The sequence below is a fragment of the Antechinus flavipes genome, chromosome 3, assembly GCF_016432865.1.
Source record: "Antechinus flavipes isolate AdamAnt ecotype Samford, QLD, Australia chromosome 3, AdamAnt_v2, whole genome shotgun sequence".
In the NCBI taxonomy this organism is placed as follows: domain Eukaryota; kingdom Metazoa; phylum Chordata; class Mammalia; order Dasyuromorphia; family Dasyuridae; genus Antechinus; species Antechinus flavipes.
Genome location: NC_067400.1, coordinates 347918780 through 347941763, shown reverse-complemented (window position 1 = coordinate 347941763; position 22984 = coordinate 347918780). Strand labels below are relative to the sequence as shown.

At 34.8% G+C, this 22984-nt stretch overlaps 1 protein-coding gene across 1 annotated transcript in view; it reads right to left on the bottom strand.

Annotated features, from left to right (window-relative positions):
- CLASP1 (cytoplasmic linker associated protein 1) overlaps nucleotides 1-22984 on the bottom strand; it is a 324204-nt gene that overhangs the window by 4813 nt on the left and 296407 nt on the right. Inside the window, exons 38-40 of the mRNA XM_051985719.1 lie at nucleotides 22673-22801; nucleotides 4148-4354; nucleotides 2709-2825 (exon numbers count right to left, since the gene is read on the bottom strand). Coding sequence (XP_051841679.1) covers nucleotides 2709-2825; nucleotides 4148-4354; nucleotides 22673-22801 — 453 coding nt within the window. The remainder of the gene's footprint in view (nucleotides 1-2708; nucleotides 2826-4147; nucleotides 4355-22672; nucleotides 22802-22984) is intronic.

The window sequence follows — 22984 nt, the reverse complement described above, 5'->3', positions numbered from 1 at the left end:
TCCTTGATTCCTAAACTCTTTGTTACTTCTTAATCAGCTGCCAAATCCTCTATTTTTTTTTTTTTTAAATAATCTTTACAGTATCTCAACATTCAGAACTGTCATCTCTTCAATTACATAGCCACCACCTAGCTCAGGTCCTTATCATTTCTTGTTTAAACTACTGCAAAAGCCCCAACAGGTCACCCAAATTCAAACTCTCACCATTTTACTTCATCCTTCACAGAGCTGCCAAAGCTATTTTCCTATATTAGCAAAAATCTGATCATGTCATTATTGATCCACTCAAACTCCAGGGGCTCCTTATTTATTTCTAGGACCAAACACAGACTCCTGTTTAGTATTTAATGCCACTTACCAACTAATCTTCTTATACATTACATTCTTTTAGACAAAATACATTTCATGCAAAATGGCTTTCTTACAGTTGTTCATACAGAGAATTGTATTTTCCTTCTCCATGACTTGATACTGGCTATCTTCACCTTATTTTTTAAATCTCTTGTCTCTTTGCAAATCTGATGCAGGTACAACCTTCTAAATGAAGCCCATTTTTCTTACTCTGTCACTGTTGCCTTCTCCCTAAAATGACTTTTTTATCTACTTAACTTTAAATAAGGATATAGAAAACTAAGTTTCCTTTTGATTTTCTGAGTGACAATGACTTACAAATATCCGTAATTCCTGAAATGCTGACTGGCCAAAAAAGCTGGGGGCAGTTATACATGAGTTCCCCCCCCCCAAGGCAATTGGAGTTAAATGACTTGCCCAAGGTCACACAGCTAGGAAGTGTTAAGTGTCTGAGATCAAATTTGAACTCAGGTCCTTCTGACTTCAGGATTAGTGCTCTATCCACTGCACCACCTAGCTTCCCCATAAGAATTGTTTTTGCTTAAAAGTTGTTCTTAGAAGAAAGGTCTACATTCTGGGTATGAGAGTAGGCAAATGACTGTTGTAAAAAATATTACAAGTTATTATAAAATTTATTTTTCTTTTTGAATTAAAAAAACTTTTAAATCAAAATAGAATACAAGCTTCATCAGAAGTTACATGTTTCTACTAGTTAGTTATGACTAGTAGTAGTGAAAAATACAGTGAGTTAGGAGTAATAATAAAAAAAGCTAATATCTGGTACTTTACACTTTGCAAAGGAATATAATAATTATATTATTTCATTTTATTTTGAAAGACTTGGGACTCTTGTTTTGGTTCCAAAATTACTTAGCTGTGACTGTGGGGGATAGCATCAAACTACTTTGACCCTAAGTTTTTGTTTCTCATTCTAATGGGGATAATTAAACCTACTCCATTCTATTATTTCATAGGGTTGCAGTAATGGTAAAAGGAAAAAATAGATGTGAAAATCCATGGTATAGAAAAGAATAAAGAATTACACAAATGTCTATTATTAGTATTAACAAGAGTTATCTCCCAGCTTCTTCTTGTTTCGAGGAACAACAAATGACTCCTATTAAGAGATGGGATAGCTGAGGATGCATGTAATCAGAAGGTACTGGCATGGAGGAAATGGCATATCTATGAAAATGTATAATGTTGGAAAAGGAGGTGGGTGGAACAATGGATAAAATTTGGAGTTAGAGGGCATGAGTTCAAATCCTGCCTCAGACACTTAGCTTTGTGAACCAGGGTAAATCACCTAACCTGTGTCAGTTTCCTCAGTTGTAAAATGAGGATAAGATTCATCTAAATAAGGGTTGTTACGAGGATGAAAGATCAAATGAGATATAAAGTGCTCTGCAAACCTTAATGTGCAACATAAATATGATTAACTATTATTAATAGTAGAAGTGGGAGGAGCGAAACATAACATTATATCTCAAGTGGTATACAAGTATCTCTAGAATTTTAAAAGAAACAGTAGAATGGAGGCCTTGTGGATCTTCAATGGAGAATTTACAGATGACACAGACAAGAACTGTGCATGACGACAAGGTGTGGAGGGATTGTGATCTCTCCCAGCATAGAAAGTTTTGACATTAATAAAATCATGGGTCTGCTAAATCATCTAAACTAAATCATTTCAGCATCCCAGGAAACAAAAGAACATTCTTCTTCCCCTTAAAAGTTGAGCAAAGTTGCTGCATTAAATAATTCTGAGAGAAATGTGTTTATTCCTCATTTGTATCTAACTGGGCCAATTCCTTTGTGAGAAGCAGTGCCACACTTTATTTCTTCATTCTGTTAAATCAGGGGTGGGGAACATCAGGCCTGCAGCCCTTATAAGGCCTATGTAAAAAATCCTTTGGTCTGGTCAAAGCAACTGAAGGCAACAATAACCTCCCACTGCTTGAGTTCTTTAAAATGATAATTTTGTATGGCCCATGATGTGTAAATATCCACATGACACTTGACAGAAAAAAGGGTTCTCTACTTCTGAGTTAAATCAACAGCAGAAAACTATAACCATTTTCACTACACATTTAACTTCTTGTTTTTTTTTCTTCTATTTTTGGAAGTGAACATCAAATGAAAGTGAAGCATTATTGTCAAGAACCTTCAGGACATCATAATTATATGGGAGTTAGTTTGATTTCTGGAAAAGCTATAAAATTTTTTTATGTCTCAAAAAACCCAACAAAATCCAAAAACCTAAACTTGGGGCTCTGAGCAAGTCCCTTTTTTCTGCACCTCAGTTTCCTTATCTCTAAAATGGAGAAATATAAAAACTATTGCAATATTATACAAACCTTGCTCCCTGTGAGCTGTGCAAGGTGAGGCTTCAGTTCTTCTCCAATTACAGAATATATTGCCACTAAGCAAAACACACTGGCCTTACGAACGCTACTTTCAGTGTTGTCATAGCCCTATAGGACCAGAAACAAAGGAATACATAAAATTAAAGATGAGACTGATCTTTCAACATCTTCATGATTGCATGTTGATTGTCCTATTTTGTACTTGCAACTAGCAGGGTATCTAAGAGAGTTTATATGTAGTTATCAGAGAAAGAAAAAAGAGGGGAAAAAAGTCATATGGATATATTCGGCCTCTTGAAGTAAATGCAAGAAATTTTCATCTAAAGGCAGCTGAGACTCAGTTGGATTGAGCTCCACATGATGCCTGGGTGGCCAAAGAAGCAGAAAAAATAAAATTTAATATAAAGTGAAATATAAAGACCACTGGAGTGACATAAAAAGATAAAAAGAAAAATGAAAAACAAAACAAAAAATGATAAATTATGTTTTTTTTCTTTTCCCCAAAACAGAACAAGTTTCTCTTTTAAAAACAATACTTTTTAAAAAAGGTATAGAACAAACCACATTCTTACTATTACCATGTTTCCTTGCTCTGATTATCATCTTCAGAATTTTTTAATGGTTCTCCTTCAACAAGGACTAAAGTGTGATACTTACAAATTCAAAATCCTCCAATAGTCTGGCCCTAACTTACCTTCTGAATCTCATTTACCATTACTCTCACAGGGGTAACATGCCCTAGTCAACCTAAAGTATTTTACTTATTGTTCCCTAAATATGGCCCACATTTTCTGGGTCTTGCAAATGCCATTTCTGGAAGGGTTTTTTTTTTTTTTTTTTAATCTGCAGTCCACTTTCCACTCTCCACTCTTTTCCACATCCCACTTACAGAAATTTTGATATTTCAAGGGCCAGCTCAGCCTTTAGACTTCAGTTCCTCATTTGTAGACTGAGGCACTCTTCTAATTTTAACCTTTTGCTATCATTCTGTTCAGCAATATTAAATTCTTCCTTGGAAATTCTGCAGCACTTTATTGAGATCACTTTTGTGACACTTGTGAGATACGGCTCATTACCATTAGTTATCTTTATATTTTATTTTCCTCACTCTACTGTAAATTTTTTGAAAGCAAGGTCACACTCAGGAAAAAGTCAGATTCAAGTAAATACAGGGAAAGATCATAGAATCTCAATGACACCTTGGGTATTACTGCATATACAGGTTATGAAATGTCAACAGCACACCATCTAATTCTCCTCTTGCTTATGCACTTGTAAACAAGATGAAAAAGTTCTAAGATTGCTTTTAGCTGAATAGTTCTATCTGGCCTATTAATCAATAGTTTAGTTCAAACGTCAGCCACACCACCAGCCATAAAATGTAGCAACAGTACTTACCTCATAGATATTATGATCACCCCAAGCCTTACCTGTAACAAGCCTGGGATTATGTCAGGGAGGAGCTGGTGCAAGGATTCCTTGGAAATCCTCTCAATAACTTTGGTCTGCATCTTAATGGCAGCTAGATTGATAGGGTAGTCAGCAGTCTGGATGATTGGGCAAAGCACTTTGATACACTGCTCAGGATGTATAGAACTGGCCAATGTAGAAGCAGCTTCCTCTGCAGCTCTCACAACCTGAAACCCCAAGTCCCAAAATTGGGATGGTTAATATTTTGCAAGAAAAAAAGCACCAAAATGCCTATTTTTGCTCTTGTAGGTCAAATGCCAACTTAATGACAGATGTCACCAATTTATGTAGTTAATGAATACATAAAACACACTGTATGCCATATCTTAACAAAGGAAATTTTAAATTACTTTTTGCTCGAGGCATTATTTAATGGTAGCTTTTAAGTATGTGTGGTAGTGTGTCTGTGAACATATTTTAGCATTAGTATGAGCTGTGTCTGACTCTGTGTGACTCCATTTTTGTTTGTGTGGTTTATTTTTGGCAAAGATGCTAGAATGGTTACTAACTCCCTCTCTAGCTTGTTTTACAGATGAGGAAACTTAGAAAATAGGATTATGTGACGCTGGGAGGGTCACATACCTATGAAGCTAGATTTGAATACAGGAAGATAAGTCTTCTTGACTCCAGATCTGGCACTCTAGCCACTGAAAAACATGGCCAACCCTTATAGTCCATGTAAGGGAAGTGTTCAGAATGAATAAATAACAAAATATTTAGTGCATATTATGCACATTAACTTCTGAGGATACAGAAAGAAAAGCAGACACAGTCCTTGTTCTCAAGAAGCAGTACATTCACTTTCCACATTCTAATGGGAGAGGTGACACATATACAAGTTTTAAGCTGTACATGAACTGGAAAGGTCTCATGGTCTTTAGGTTAAAGCATTAAAGGAGGTGGCAGCACATTTCCTCTAAAGTCATTTCTCAATAACAAATTCATGCATTTTTTATTTTAAATCATATGATAGCAGTAGAAGCTACAGTTGTCGAGAAGGATCCTCCAGAACACATCAGGTTGTATCTCCATGGAGGATTGCTTTCCATAATAATGGCATTTGGGGGAATGATATGGAAAAACCTGGCTAGAAGTAAGCCTAGTAGTCTGCAGGACATTGGCATTCCTGGGGTCTTGGGCTTATCTGTCCCATCAATGGCAGTCTGTTAGTGGTTGCTTTTGGTGGTGGTAAAGAAGGTGGGCTATTTCTTCACAGATTTCTCTTCCCATTGATGACTGTAGGGGCTGGGATGGAAGCAGGACCAATACCTTTTGGTTCAGGGTCCTAGAATGTTTCCCCTTAGTGAGGGATGAAGTGGTGAATTGACTTCCTCGAGTGTCACATTGCTTTAGAAAGGTGAGCAGCAGGCAGCTTTTTGATTTTTGGATTTTTATTGATCTCTTCTGTTTTTATATTACCTACATTCTCTCAATATGTACCTCACTTCCCCCCTCATAAGAAAGTGTTGTTGTTTTTTTTTTTTTTTAAATAGTTCAGTAAAGCCAAATTCAGCATTTTATGTGGTATCCATCGTGCTCTACCTCTGCAAAGAAAGGAGCAAAGTACAATGCCAAGCTTGGGCATTATAATTTCACAGCACTCTGCTTCTGTTGTTGTCTTTGTTTGCTCAGGCAATTGGAATTAAGTAACTTGGATTTTTGGATTTTTATTGATCTCTTCCATTTCTATATTACCTATATCTCTCAATATGTCCCTCACTTCCCCCCTCATAAAGTGTTCTAAAAAGTAGTTCAATAAAGCCAAATCCAGCATTACATGTAGTATTCACAGTGCACACAGGTCACACAGCCAGGACGTGTTAAGTATCTGAGGCCAGATTTGAACTTGGGTCCTCCTGACTTCAGGGCTGGTTATTGTGCACATTATTGTGCTCACTATTCTTCTGGCTCTGTTTAGAAATACTTTACTATGGCTCATTTAAAAAAAATGAGATCCAATCAAGTACTTTAGAGTTAGGGCTAGGAGGAAAATTTTTAATCAAATAAGATAAAGATAATTTGAATATATAAAACTAAAAAGGTTTGGGGTGAATAATTAATATAATTAGCATAAGAATGAATACAGTTACTGTGGAAAAAAAATTTAATCAGATATCTCTGATATAGAAAACTAACAAATAAACAAGACAAAGAGTTATTCCTCAATTAATAAAAGTGAAATGATATGAACCAAGAGTTCCCAACAGAAGAATTGAAGACTATTAGTCATCATATAAAAGATTGTTCTAAATCACCAATAATAAAAGAATTGCAAATCAAACTGTGAGGTTTCATGTCATACCAGACAAATTGGCAAAGACAAGAATAATCAGTATTGAAGGGGTTGTGAAAAGATACACATTAAAATACTCTAAAAAGATACTTTCTTTCCATATCCACCCCACCCTAGTTTACTGCAATAGCTTCTTAAGTTTTCTCCCTTTCTCAGATCTCTCACTGTTCCAGTTCAATCTACTGCCACGAAAGTAATTTTCCTTAAGTATATTTATGAACATGTCACTCTTCAACTGAATCAACTGTATTGACTTCTTGTTTGACTCTAGGATCAAATATAAACTACTGTTCAGATCAAAAAAAGTCAACTTTAATTTCCATTTTATTGGACTTAGTTCTCCTCCTGTTCTCTTTAATTCAGTCAAGGTGGACCATTTCTCTATATCCTTACTTTGGAAGTGCCATTTCCCATCTTTATGCACATCCCATTCCTAGAATGTACTTTTCCTTTAAGAAATGTCCTCATAGAGTCCCTCTCTCTTTCTTGAAGATACAGTTGAAGTGCTATTTTCTACATTAAGCCTTTCCTGAACCCTAGTTCAATGCATATGCCCTCCCTCTTACTTAACTACTTTTGTGTATGTGTCTATCTCTATTTGTGCTTATTGCCCCCAACCCAGTTACAAGTAGAAACTGTTTCATTTTTTTGTGCTTGTATTATCAGCATCTAATACAGTGGTATATAGTGAACATATGACATAGTAACGGAATGCTGGAATCGAGTCATAGGATCTGGGTTTGAACACTTATTACTATAATGACTTTAGATAAGTCATTCAATCTCTCTTGACCTTGATCTCTCCAGTTACAAAAAGAATGGGGGTAGAGGGGAGAGAGGGAAGATAGATTTGCTGACTTTTAAAGACCTCTTAGCTCTAAATTTATGATCCAGTAAATACTTTATTCTTGTGAAGATAAAATTCCTGTGGAATTACTGTAAACCATAAATTATTATTTAAAAAAGTAAGGTAATATTAATATTATAAACGAAATAAGTTGATATTAACATAAATCATGAAATGTGTCTTCTCTAAAAAGTTTTATGATAACCATAGGCATATATTTTTCCTCTTCGCAATTTAAATTGAAAACAGCACTAATAATAAAGTAGGACAGTCAATATCTGACTATTGATGTAAATGAGTAAACATATTTAAAAAAACGTATGCCATTTAGTTTATTTATGAAATGATATTTGACTAAATTAGCACCTTCATTAATATAACATGATATGATGATAGTTCAATAAAGAAGATTTTACCCCTTCAGACCTTGTATTAAAGGAGGCAAAAAAACCATTCACTTGAAAGATAACAAAGCACAAGTGGGAAAGGAAAATTTCCTTTACTCCTGATACGGAAGCAGGTTAAAAAGTTAAATGGAGACTAAAAAGCAACCAATTTAGATCACTGTGGTGTTTTTCATATTTCTATACTTAGACACCAGCCCACAGTGCCTTATACATAGCAGATCCTTGGTACAAGTTTGCTGCCTTGGATTAAATCAATAAACTAAACTAAAAGTAAGTATTTTCAGTTGCTATTCAGTTGTTTTTCAGTCATGTCCAACTCTTCATGACCCTATCTGGGGTTTCCTTGGCAAAAACACTAGAGGGTTCGCCATTTCCTTCTCCAGCTCATTTTATGAGGAAATGCAGACAAATGGGGTTAAGTCCCTACTGTGCCCCATAGAGAGTATAGCAGGGCAGGAAAATAATGGGATTACGAGTCAGGAGATTGGCCTTTAGTCCTGGTGTGGACACTAGTTGTGTCACATTGAGCAAGTCCCTTTACTTTTATGGTCTTAGATTCTTCACCTAACAAAACTAAAAAGATGGATGACATGGACTCTAAAGCAATTTCTAGCTTGAAAATTTTGTGTCCATAAAGGATTTTAGGATATCACTTTAACCTTAGTCATAAAAATGAAAGGGTATTAAAAACAACAACAACAACTACTACTACTACTACTAATAAGGCAATATATTCACTTTGAAATCCAAAGGGCATTTCTGCCTATATGAAAGTTAGCTTCATCTGACATGTTTCTTCACTACTAAATTTCATAAAAGCTTTGGATAGAAGTACTCCAGATGCTTATATAGCCCAAATAAAATAAAACTTTTCAAGGCAGTTATACTCAAATGGGAGCAATTTAGAGTATACTCATTTCTGTCACAAGCATGACAAATTTTCCAGTCACTACTGTAATCATCTCATTCTCCCTGTCCCTATTTATTCAATCAATAGCTATGTTTTGTTGATTATGCCTCTACAATATCTTTTGCATCCATTCCATAACTTTTTTTTTTTTAAACTAATGTGGCCACTATCACAGTGCAGGCTCTTATCACCTCCCATCTTGACTGCTGTGATAGTTTAATTGTTTTCTCTGTCTTCAGTCTTTCCTTTCTGATTCATTCTCCATACATCTAACAAAGTGATATTCCTAAGATGAGCCTATTATTCTGCAGCTCAATAAACTCTCATAGCTCTCCATTTCCTAGAGGATCTCAAATTTGGAACAATCTACATTTCTAGATTTATTAGTTATCACTTCCCTTTATGTACCTGATGGTCTAGTTAGAATGGCTTCTTCCTGTGCCTCACACATGTATGTGCTGTGAACATTTGAAAAGTCAATAAAAATTTGTTGAGGGAATTTATTGACTTTTGTCTTCAGAAAACTTCAAAAAAAAAAAAAAAAACCAACAACCCACAAACGGACCAAGTTCCACATTAAAGGCATTTTAAATTCCTTTTGATTAGGAGTAATGCTCCAAAATAGAGGTATCAAACACAAACCACATCATTATGATTGAACCAGATTAAAATGTAATTGAGAAATATTTGACAAAATAAATAAAAATGACAGAATAAAGATATTAATATATGGCATTCTAAGTCAACATGCAGCCCACAAGGATCCTTATGTGAGGCTAAGTGGCTCCCATTTCTATTTCAGCTCGACACCACTGTCCTACAACACATTTTCTGAGTAGTGTAACTTTTAAACTTTATCATTGCCTACTGCCTAGGGCACTTGCTGATGAGTAGGTATCTCATTAAATAATTATTATTGTTATATTACATAGCTACCTAAATAATAGAAATGTTATAGATGCTTATATGAATATATACTATAATCATGTGCTAATTCCTTGAAAATTCAATATATAAAGACTCAGGAATACTAATGCAGATAGCTTCCTTTAGGAAATTTACAAGTAATCTCTATAAGGGTTTACTTAGCAATTAGTAGGACTAACCAATGATTACTGAGAATAACTGTGATTTGCATATAGTATAAAGAAAACTGTGTTACTGATTTTGCCCAATAATGAGGATTCCTGCATATTTGCAGTAGTAGTGATAGTATGAAGGAAGATTAACTAAAAAAAAAACCCACATAATAGGGCAGCCAGCCAGGTAGCACAGTAGATAAAGCACAGTGGCATCAGATACTGTGTGACCCTGGGCAAATCACTTAACCCCAATTGCCTCAGCAGGAAAACAAAACAAAACAACAACAACCCCCCCCCCCCACACACACACACACACAATATAGGCTTATAAATCCTCAACTAGATTTTAAACTCCTTGAGGCAATAATAGTGTAACTTTTGTCATTTTATTTTCCATATTTTTCAAATAAAGATCTCATTTCTAAAACATATAAAGAACTGAATCAAATTTATAAGAATACAGGTCATTATCCAATTACCCATTATCCAGGATATGAATAGATAATTTTTTAGGTGAAGAAATTAAAATCATCTATAGTCATATAGAAATGCTCTAAATCACTACTGATTAGAGAAACTCAAATTAAAACAACTCTAAGGTACCATTTTACACAGGAAAAGATAAATGATAAGTGTTGGAGAAAAAAAACAGATACTAATGGTGGAATTGTGAACCGATCCAGTCATTCTGAAGAGCAATTTGAAACTATACCAAAAGGACTATTAAACTATACATCCTTTGATCCAGCAGTGTCATTTACTGGATTTCTATCCCCCAAAAAATAAAAGACAGAAAAGGACTCACATTTACAAAAATGTTTGTAGCAGCTCCTTTTGTGGTGGCAAGGATGTGGAAATTGAGTAGATGCCCATCAATTGGGGAATTGCTGAACAAGTTGTAAAATACGAATAAAATGGAATGCTATTGTGTTATAAGAAATGACGAGCAGGGTGATTTCAGAAAAGCTTGGAAAGGCTTGTTCACCACAACAATTTGATTATATGATGATCAACTAAGATAAACTTTGCTCTTTGCAGCAATACAGTGATCCCAAATAATTCCAACAGACTTAGGATAGAACATGCCATCAGCATCCAGAGAGAGAGAGAGAACGGATTCTGATTTTTCTTTTCAAATATGACTAATGTTATAATGTTTAAAACGATTGTACATGTAGAACCCATATTAGATTGCTTGCTGTGTTGAGGAGGGCAGAGGTACATTTTCCTCAATTCCCTTCCTGCTACTTAGTTTTTATGTTTTCCCCTTATCCTCTCCCCCAAACTCCAGTATGCATAATGGCTGGATGAGCAGAACCTGGATAATCAATTCTATTATTTTTCAAGCAGAGGACTAACAACTCTGCCACTCTATTCTAAGATTCTTTGGGCATTATAACTGCCCTATAATTCTAGTGCCAGACACCTGACATCTAAAGAAGACATCTTGAGGACTCTTGGCCCTGCAACCTACCCTGAGCTTCTCTAGCCATCCTCTAGATGAATTTTCTTACGTATGGTGACTTCCTCAATTACAGTATGAGCTCCTTGAATGTAAGGATTATATTTAAAAGAAAGCAACTTATCTACCTTTTGATATACTTACCTCCTTCCTTCCTTTCTTTTTCAGTAAATAGTATTTTTTTTTTTCCAATTACAAGTTTATTTTTTATAAGATTCTGAGTTTCAAATTTTTTTCCTCCTTCCCTCTCTTCCATATCCCCCTTCCCAAGACAGCTAAAATGTATGTGCTAAAATGTTTGTGGCAGCCCTGTTTGTAGTGGCTAGAAACTGGAAATTGAATGGATGCCCATCAAGTGGAGAATGGCTGGGTAAATTGTGGTATATGAATGTTATAGAATATTATTGTTCTGTAAGAAATGACCAGCAGGATGAATACAGAGAGGCTTGGAGAGACTTACATGAACTGATGCTAAGTGAAATTAGCAGAACCAGGAGATCACTTTACACTTCGACATCGATATTGTAATGAGGATGTATTCTGATGGAAGAGTCTTTGACAAAGACTCAATTTCAATTGATAAATGATGGACAGAAGCAGCTACACCCAAAGAAAGAACACTGGGAAACGAATGTGAACTATTTGCATTTTTTGTTTTTCTTTCCGAGTTGTTTTTTACCTTCTGAATCCAATTCTCCCTGTGCAACAAGAAAACTGCTCGGTTCTGCACACATATATTGTATCTAGGATATACTGCAACATATTTAACATATATAGGACTGCTTGCCATCTAGGGGAGGGGGTGGAGGGAGGGAGGGGAAAAATCGGAACAGAATCGAGTGCAAGGGATAATGTTGTAAAAAAAAATTACCCTGGCATGGATTCTGTCAATATAAAGTTATTATAAAATAAAATAAAATATAAAAAAAAGGAGAAAAGACATCAACTTAAATCACCAAGTACTTTGGTGACAGCTAGGACTAGGGCCTGTGTGTCCTGATAACAATTTCAGTTGACATCATTACTTTCCCAAAGCACAGAAAAACATGAAGACAATATCTAAATGGAAACATCTGAAAAAGAGTACTGTTATACCATTTTAATAAAAAATATGAAACACACACACACACACACACACACACACACACACACACACACACACAAAAACCTGACAAACTGCCTGTGATTGATGGGGAAAAAACAATGAAGTAATAATCATGGTCAGACACAGAGATGGAGTAGGGACAAGAAAAGTCCTGTATGACACTGATTTGGATTTCAGGTTGGGAAAGAAAAGTCCCTTTGGATGGTCCCACATCCTAACTCTGCTACTTACCAATTCTACCATTTTGAAGACAAGTAACTTTACTTCTCTGGACCTCAGTTTCCATATTTACAAAATGAAGGGTTAGAATAATTAACTTCTAAGGTCACTTCCAGCTCTACATTTATAATTTTATCATCTTACATGGGCTCCTCCAGTTTTCTAGGTGCAGTGAAAAAACACTGCACTCCAGAGCCTATTTCCAATCAATCCTGCCACTAGTTGCTATGTGGTTCCTAGCAAATAAATTTGTTTGGGGGTTCAATTTCTTCATCTATAAAACCAAGAGAGATAATAAGGTCTTCTCTAGCTGATACAAGGGGGATGAACATGAATGTTCTTAAATGCATAAAGCTAAATAATTTATTTAGCTGTGATTTTGGCAGTTATGTGAAAGAAAAAAAAAGATGGAAGGATGCTCTACAACTTCAAACTCATCTCTTACATAGCACTTTTCCCATAGCTATTAGGATTATTAGCATTAGGTCTTTGCTGTACCCAAATTACCTATCCCTGAAACATATGAAATGTAAGATAGTCACTTCATTGTTCGAGTTTTCATAGGCTATTAATGTTTGCTCTTTGCACACATGTCCTTTCTGTACTATTCTTTATCAGGATTTTCTTAGAGGATCTACATTGAGTAGCTGAGAGACAACTAGCCTTGAGGGACAAGAACAGCTGGATTAAAATTCCATACTGGGCAAATTACCTAACCTCTATATGCCTCCAGAAAACTCCTTTTAAGTCACAGTTTTGCATTAGAAGTATTTTCCACTTTTACCCACAGGATGGATCTAAAAAAAAAAATTCCTAAGGGAATTTCCCTAAAAAGGGACAACATGGAAATCTCAGCAAAGAACCCAGAAAATATTTTTTATGATAACAAAACAGAAAGGAACTACTAAGGTTTAGTGCTAGCATCAAGCCCTGATTATTACTTTATCTTTTAAAAATAAAAATAATTGGGGCAGCTAGGTGGTACAGTGGATAGAACATCAGCCTTGAAGTCAGGAGGACCCGAGTTAAAATCTGTTCTCAAACACTTCACTTTTCCTAGTTGTATGATTCTGGGCAAGTCACTTAACAACAATTGTCCCAGCAAATAAATAAATGAATGAATGAATGAATGAATGAATGAATGAATAAATAAATAATAATCAACATTTATATGGCACTTTAAAATTTAGAAAGCACATTTCTCAAAACTACCTGATGTAGTAGGTAGCTATGGCAGCATCTTCTGATGATCTCCTCCTCCTTGCCCTCCCACATCTTTTTATTACTACTCAATTACTCAATTTAAAGAAGGTGCTCTTGACTGGTCAGTGTCTCACTGACAAACAATTAGTGGGTATAAATAAGCTGTTTTGTGAATCAATGTTTTTGCTAATCAGCTGTTGGCACAGATAGCCATAAATTTAAACAAAAACCATTTTGTACCTCTTAAAAATTCAAAGTTGCTAGCCATATGGATTTTTATATGGCATAAAATTTTATTTTTCAAATGAAAAATGACAAAAATATGATTCAAGACAGTAAAGTACAATGAATATTTCTATATAAAAGTGTAATTAGTTGAAATTCTCTTCAACAGCTCATAAGTTTCTTTGAAACTATTCAAATTGGACTAAGATAAAACCAAGAACTTGGATGTAAATCTGTGAAATTGATTTATACCTTAAAACAAATGTGGAAAAACAGTGAAATGATAGCCATCCTTTGTACTTTTTATGCAGTGGGACTGTATACCCTAATTAGTGTCTCATTTTTTGCAGAAAATAAAGGGCTGAAGGTATTACAGTACAATAGAAAATTAGATTGGCAGTCAAGAGACTTGACTAAGTATTGGTTCTATCATTAACTTTCTCTAAATTGTTTTTGGACATCAGCTTCTTTATCTGTAAAATGAACAGGTTGAATAAAATGATCCGTTGTAGCACCAATTCTGATACCAGGCATCAGGACACCACTTCTCCCAAGCTGGGGTTAGAACTAGCCTGTGGAAACAGGACCCTGTTTTGGCAAGGAAGGGAGCTGTCCTTGATTCCACTCTATGCCAATGCCTGATTTTTGGCAGACTGCCTGAACCAGGGTGAACTTTGGTTCTGTGTTCTATGTAACATAAGAACCAATGATTATAAATGTAAGCAAACAAAGAAAGAGCAAACATGGCCAGCAAAATGAAATGAGGAAAATATATATTTTTTAACAACCTGTTAGTCAAAAGTGGTGAAGAATTTAAATAGGCCTGGTTAGAAAAAAAAAAGAGTAGAGTCCTCAATGACAATGATTGATAACCCTGATCCTTAATCAGCTATTTGGGAAAACATAGGTTAAGAAAAACTCAACTAATGCTAGTTGTCATTTGTCTTTTGTTTTTAAGGAGGATGAATGACACTAAAGTGAAGTCTTGACTTGCTTATGAACTGGATTTAAATGAAGCAGAGTTCACAAAGTTGTCAGCCTCACACTCTTTTCCAGGGTTACTAAAGTCATTCAGTGGCAAGACAAAAGTCAAGACAACTGATAATGGCCTGAGATGCAATGTACAACCATGACATCTTTGATATTTGGCCAAGTTTTAAGTATTCTACAATGCCTGCTTCAGCCACCTTCATGGCCATTGAAACAAATAATTTTCATGCTCATTAATTGGAGAATGGCTGAATAAATTGTGGTATATGAATGTTATGGAATATTATTGTTCTGTAAGAAATGACCAACAGGATGATTTCAGAAAGGCCCGGAGAGACTTACATGAACTGAGCTGAGTGAAACGAGCAGGACCAGGAGATCATTATATACTTCAACAACAATACTATATGATGATCAATTCTGATGGACCTGGCTACCCTCAGCAATGAGATGAACCAAATCAGTTCCAACAGAGCAGTAATGAACTGAACCAGCTAAACCCAGCGAAAGAACTCTGGGAGATAACTATGAACCCCTACGAAATCCAAACACCTCTATTTTTGTCTGCCTGCATTTTTATTTCCTTCATAGGCTAACTGTACACTATTTCCAAGTCTGATTCTTTTTGTACATCAAAATAATTGTATGGACATGTATAAATATGTTATACTTTAACATATTTAACATGTATTGGTCAACCTGCCATCTGGGGAGGGGGTGGGGAAAAGTTGGAACAAAAGGTTTTTCAACTGTCAATGCTGAAAAATTACCCATGCATATATCTTATAAATAAAACGCTATAATAAAAAAAAAGACAAAGATAATTTTCATCTACTCATTCTACAGGAGAAGTCTTCAAATAATCAAGGCAGACATCCCCCTAACTAACAAGTCAGAGGCCTATTGAGATAGTTTTATTTGAGTATGGCCATTGTGAATGTTATTGCTTCTTGGAGTCAGAGGTGAACATTGGGTGGCAGGTGGATGAAAGGTAGAAGAGCAGCCCTTGAAAAAGGCTCAGCAAGCACGTACCCAGAGAGGGCTAATACTTAGCTAAGAAAAGAAAGATCAGCATTACTAATTTTTTTAAGTTAGTTTCCTATTAATGTGATCAACTAATTCAAGTAGAAGACTAGTAAATTCTCTTCTAGAGCTTAGTTTCTTTTACAGTGGTTACACACACACACACACACACACACACACACACTATGTATATAAACACACAGTTTATAATAAAATCAAGCTTTTTGATTGCTTGGTGTTTTTATGAGCTATACTAAAGTCTGGGACAGCTAGGTAGCTCAGTGGATAGAGGGCCAAGTCTGGAGTTAGGTAGATTCACCTTAAATCTGGCCTTAGATGCTGTGTGACCCTGGGCAAATCATTGACCTTTTTTTGCTTCATTTTCTTCATCTGTAAAATGAACTAGAAAGGGAAATGGCAAATCACTGTAGTATCTTTGCCAAGAAAACTCCAAATGGTGTCAAGAAGAGTTGGACACTACTGAAATGAATATGCAACATAACTGGAGTTTACACTTTGTAACACACATCAGGACATGCAATAGAGTCAAAACAAAACAAACCAAAAAATAAAAACCCCAAAAGACTACTGACTCATATCAAAGAAATGTTTAGGTTATAAAGGTCATAAAATAAGTCAGTGAAGATTACATATGACCAAAAATGGACAAGTGGGCCAGTCATATGGATGGATTGAAGGATAATAAATTCCAGTATTACAGTGGTGTTTGAAAAATATTAAAAGAAAGAAGGGAAGGCCTCCAGTATGTTGGAAACCTCTAAAAGGATTTTTGGAAAAATACAGACAAGAAATCCACAGGGTAAGATGTAGAAGGCTGTAATTTGCATCAGGGAAGAAAGTAGCCATGCCAATGAGATAATGGTCTGGTAAAGAAATAGTTTAGGAAAAGATTTCAACATCTTGTTTAAATTAAGGCCAGTCTAAAAGTATCTTCTGGAAAACACTGATAAAGATATATCCCCAATAAAAGATGTAAAATTTTAGCATCCTATTGTAGCAGCTGTACTAATAAAAAGACTCTGTAAAAAAAAAAAATTAGTCAAATATTTATTAAGCACCTGCTGTATGTCAGGAACTGAGCTAAGCACTAGGGATACAAATATAAAAGAGAAAGAAGCTTACCACCTAAAAGGGAAAGATAACATGCAAATGGAACTTGAAGCAGAGTAGGAAGGGAAACTCAACACCAAGGCATCTGATGGAGAGATGATTGAAGCCAGGTAGGAAATAAAGAGATGGATTTCCTGATGCCCTCCTTCAGTGGGAGACCACACTAAGCTGCTGACTTTTCTAACTTGACACAATTTCTGGGGTGTAGGTTAGAATGTGGCATAGTTTCCCTTAGGGACAACACAGTTTATTACTATCACTGGAGAAGTAAGAATATAGTGAAAAGTGAGATAAGAAGGCTGGGGCTCTACTTCCATTTCTACCCCTAAGTAGCAAAGAAAACAGGAAAACTATATAGAAACAACTAATTTCATCTATTTAAGACTCAGTTATCTCACTTATGAAAAGAGAGCTGAGTTAAATCATCTCAAAGGCTCTAGCCTTTCAGGGGGAAACTTTTTTAATCTAGTGTAGATAGTGTCAACAACATAAGGCATGATTACAGTGAAGTTAATTGTTAATAAATAAAGCTACAGATTAAAAAGTTAAAAGAATAAATTACTCTATATAACTATTTTCACTGAAACCAAATACTTAGAAAATATTACTCTATTACATTTCAAGAATTAAAAAGATCATACTGTTTTATTTTTATCTAAGATGTATGAAACTATTCAACTGAAATTAAATATTCTTCTAACATATCATTTAACCTGGGCATAAAATTGTCAGGAAAACCCCCCCCCTCAACTCAATCTCCCTCCAATATTGCATTCTAAATCTATCCATCCTTTTGTCTGTGCTCTCTGGAATATATGGGTAAATCTTTTCCTTTTCCATTTTTCACCTTCTATTTTATCTACTTTATTTAACACCCAATCAAAATTCTGGTAACTATTTTGTATCAGTCTTCAAGACATTCTCCTTCCTCCTCAACTAGTTTGATGCTCACACTCTAGTGTCTGACATCAAGGTCCAACTCCTGCCTTCATATTGGGGGACTTCAATGTACATATTGATACTCACTCAAGCAGTCTTACCCTCCAGTTCCTCAATGTGCTCTTTACCATGACCATTCCTTCATACAACCTCAACTATGCACAGTCACACTCTTATGCTTTCCATCACCAGTTTATGAACTCTAAAATTTCCTTAGCTGATTACATTCTGTTACCATTCTATGTTTTCTATCTTGCGACCCCAAATCCTAGTTTTCCTAACCTTGACTGCCTATCTTTCTTTTATTATTATTATTATTATAATAACAACTTTTTATTAACAGTACATGTGCATGGGTAATTTTTTACATTATCCTTGCACTCACTTCTGTTCTGACTTTTCCCTTCCCTTCCTTCGCCTCCCCCCAGATGGCAGGCATTCTTATACATGTTAAATATGTTATAGTATATCTTAGATACAATATATGTGTGCAGAACCAAACAGTTCTCTTGTGACTACCAATCTTTCCACTCAAGTTTTTTCCCCAGATCATCACACTTGCACTATCTACACTTTCCTCTCTTCTCCACTTTAACCTATAAAAGTGAACCAATTCAATTCTATAATGTCTGCTTCTCTTGAAACCCTTTTCTCATTAAACTATCACTGATATCAAACTCCAAACCTCAGCTGTAGATTACTACTATCATCTACTGACTTGCTGCTAAACCAAGTTGGCAAAATCCATGAAATCATACTGGATAGATCTACTGCAAATGTATGTTATATAATCCCAAATAGGTCCGCATTGCAGTAAGACAATTCTTTACACTTCCTTAATTAACTCACTATCTCAGTTGCCAAAGCGATAAAAATCTTTCCAAAACATCTCAAATCTCAGCTTCTCTTTCCCCGCCTTTTTTTTCAGCTAAGAACTTTGCTTCATATTTCAAAAAAAAAAAAAAAAAAAAAAAAAGAGATCATTAGGTAAGAGTCAAATAGAGAGATTGAAGAAAAATAAGAGAATGGGCATAATAGAGGGGACAATCTGCTGAAGAAGATGTGATGGCAAGGAGAAGGGATCACTGCATAATGCCAGAAAGCATATGGATGATACAGAAAGGAAAAGAGAGAATTTCAATTTTTTCAGTGAAATATATGGGATGGTCTCTTTTGGGGGAGGGAAGAGAGTTTAAACAGTATTTTATTTTTTCCATTTATGTGAGAAGACAATTTTCAACATTCCTTTTTTTTTTCTTTTTACAATTTCTTGAGTTTCAATTTTTTTTCTTCCTTACTTCTCATCCCTTCTCCTCAGATGGCAAAGGATAAACATATTTCCACATTAGTCATCTTTTGAGAGAAATGGATTAAAAAAAGGAAAACACACACATACATACGTTTTGATCTATATTAAGACTCCATAGTTTTTCTCCTGGGTGCAACTGGCATTTTCCATCCTGAATCTTTTGGAATTGTCTTGGATCACCATATTGCTGAAAAGAACTAACTTGATCATAGCTGCCATGCTGCTGCTAGTGAATAAAATGTTCTCTTGGGTTCTGCTCATATTACTCATCATCAGTTCATGTAAGTCTTTCCAGGCTTTTTTGAAACCTCCCTGCTCATTTTTTGTAACACAATAGTATGTCTTTAGATTCATATATCTCAACTTGTTCAGCCATCCTCAACTGATAGGCATCCCCTCCATTTCCAATTTTCGCCATCATGTAAAGAACTGCTATAAATATTTTAGATATGGATCCTTTTCCCTTTTATATGAGCTCTTTGGGATATAGACCTGGTAGTGATATTGCTGGGTCTTAGCTCAGTGGACATGTTTTGAAATGTTCCCCAGAATGGATCAGTTCACAATGCCATCAACAACGCATCACATTTTCTCCAACATTTATCATTTTCCTTTTCTTCCATATTAACCAATTTGATAGGTATGATGTAGTACCCTCAAAGTTGCTTTAATTTGCATTTCTGCAATCAATAGTGATTTAGAGCATTTTCTCATATGACTATACATGACTTTAATTTTTTCATCTGAAAACTAAGGCAAAGTTCTTAGATGAAAGAGTGAGGAAAAGGGAGCCATGGGAAATTTGAGGAAGGAGACAAAAGTTTTGAAGAGGTGCTTTGGTGAGTGGTGAGAGTTAATTAGGTTTCCTTGCTAAAATGAAGGTCCAGCTGACATTAAGTAACATGTAATGGAGAATGTCTGAAAAATAGTTTAAAATTCCCTTATTAATCCATTTTCCCTCCTAATCAGCCCTTGGAAAAAAGTGAATTTATATTAAACTCCATCAAAATTATCACAATTTAAAAATCTTTTAAGATCTATATTACTGAAATTTAGCTATAGAAGAGAAAGTGTGTTCCAGAAATTATGTCTAGAGACCAAATGATGCCTCACACATTTAAACTATTGTTCAAATCCTAAAATAAAGAAAACTGAATTAATGCTGTTGAAGTTTGGCATTAAATTGCTTTTATTATAAAAAGAAAAGAAGAATAGGTTAGTGAGATAGTTTTGTTGTGTGCTAATAAACTTTCACATAATGCCCATGCTGATGTTTACCAAAATTTTAATGCAATTTTCAAATCTGACTTTCCAAATCTTTATTCGCATTGCATCCCCAAAAATGTTTATTTCAACAGACAAGGGAAACTTATTATTATATTCTATTTAGTGTCTGGTATATTCTGTCTATGCAATAAAAACATTAATATTTCCTCTGAAAAATATGATATCAGATCTTAAGACTAGAAATAGCTACAGAAATCTTATCCTTACTTTTGCTTTCTGCCATTATCTTGTAACAACTTTATAATAACAAACTCCCAAGTTCAAAAGGATTATATTTCAAAATGCATTACTTATTTTGGTTTCAACAAAGGAAACTTTTGTTTTTTCAACAGAAACTTAAGTGAAGATTTTTTTTTTTCTTTCTAACATGCCCAGATTCCCATTTTACCTCTCTCACCCTCTTGTCAAAGACCAAGTTTCATCACAAATTCAACCATAAAACAACTAAAAAGATATCAGTCCCAGAAGTATTACTTAGGTACTGAACAAAAATTTGTAGCTAGCACTGTAACAAAACAAACTTTTTCTTGTCTATGTGTGAAATGAATTAGAAGTTCTTCAAGTTGTGATAAATGCATGAAATCAAGAGTGGAATGTCTAAGTAGAAAAAGTGATATAAAAACTTAAAGACTAACATCACACAATCAAGTAAGATAAATGGAAGAAAACAGAGATTGTATAACTCTTTACCCTCCAACCTAAAACATAAAACTAAAAAAAACTTTAAAAATATTTTAAATATATTAATTGTAGCATTTTGAAAATATCTTTTAAACTACAGTAAGGCTTTAGAAACATCATCTAATACCTACTACATATGCAGGATTCTATTATGTTAGGTGTTGAAAATTACATGATACTTGACTTCAATTTAATAATCTTATTGATGATTCTAGGGTATGACAATTGATCTTTTTTCTAGCAAGTAATAACTGCAAAGAGTTTTTTTTTTTTTTAATCCAGATTTTTCTTGTGGAATTCAATCAAAGTCAAATTAATCCTTTTCCTATCTATAGTATAATATTTACCAGTTTGAGGAAATATGACATATAAATAAGATTTAATGGAGTAATTGGCTTTATTCTCTTTTCTAGGATCACACCCATGACATGTAATTTTAACTTGTTAAAGTTACTGAAAAAAAAAATCTGGAAAAATAGGATTTCATCTTCTATAGCACTTTTTCTTTGCAAAACTCAGCTGGAATTTTTCATAGTGGATAGTTTTGGACTTAGAATTAGGAAGAATTGAGTACAGTGAAAAGTAGTGAATGTGCAGGCTGAATGCCTGGGTTTGAATTTTGGCTTTGCCAGTGACTATCTAGGTAACCTTGGGCAGAGTACTTTTATTCTCTGATGATTTTTCTCATCTGTAAAATTAAAAGGCGTAGTAAATGTTATTAGGTCTCTTTCAGCTCTAAATTGGTGATCTCCTATACATACTCACATATTCAGTGCACACAAGACATGGACACATTTCCTCTTCCAAAATACTGCATAAATACTTGTAAGTTTGAAGTATACATCAGCTACATGGAGGAGATACATCCTGTAGTGATGTTTTCAGGTTAGAAAAGTGACTGGTCAGAGCAGGGCTGCCTACACAGTCATTTTCTGTTGAAAGGTAGCTGCTTACAGAAGTGACCTAAACAAAAACACTAGGCCTCCTTATTTCCATGTGACAGCCCACCAATATAAATGTAAGGATATACCTATTGTAGGAAATGAGTTGGTTAATATCCTATATTTATAGAAAACTGTGGAAGTTCCATAGATTTGGGATTAAATCCAGTGTCCCAACAGTCCTTTTAGATTAGTCATAGAACCTTTCCAGTTAATGGAATTCCAATGGGATTTCTGCCCTGTATTAAAACAAGAGTTGATTTCAGCAAGAATCTTGCAAGGATGTTTTACATTTAAATTTAAAAATTCATATTCCAGTTTCTTTTGCTTCCTTCTCATCCCATATTCAGTCACTTTCAGGATTTCAACTGATACCTGCTTGAACATTAGAGATTTACCTTCAATCTCAGAGCTAGGCAGAACTGGCTTACCTCTTTGTGGGAATCTTTATGTGCTTCCAGTGTTTTCATGATTGTCAGTTCAGCATAGTTTTTAAATCTTGCTGGTTGGTTTCTCAAAATTTCCCGTAACACTCTCAATGCCAATGCCCGTATTGAATGCTAAAGTGCAAGATGGAGGAAGAGGTGTTAAAACTATGACTGGCACAAAAAACTTTATTAAATAGTTCCCTCTGTTGCTTCCACTTTCATAGAGGTTTGACTCATTCAAGAGAAAAGGCAGTATAAACCTAACTTTTATAAAATGTACCTGTATGAATAATCAATCAGTAAAGAAAATAGAGC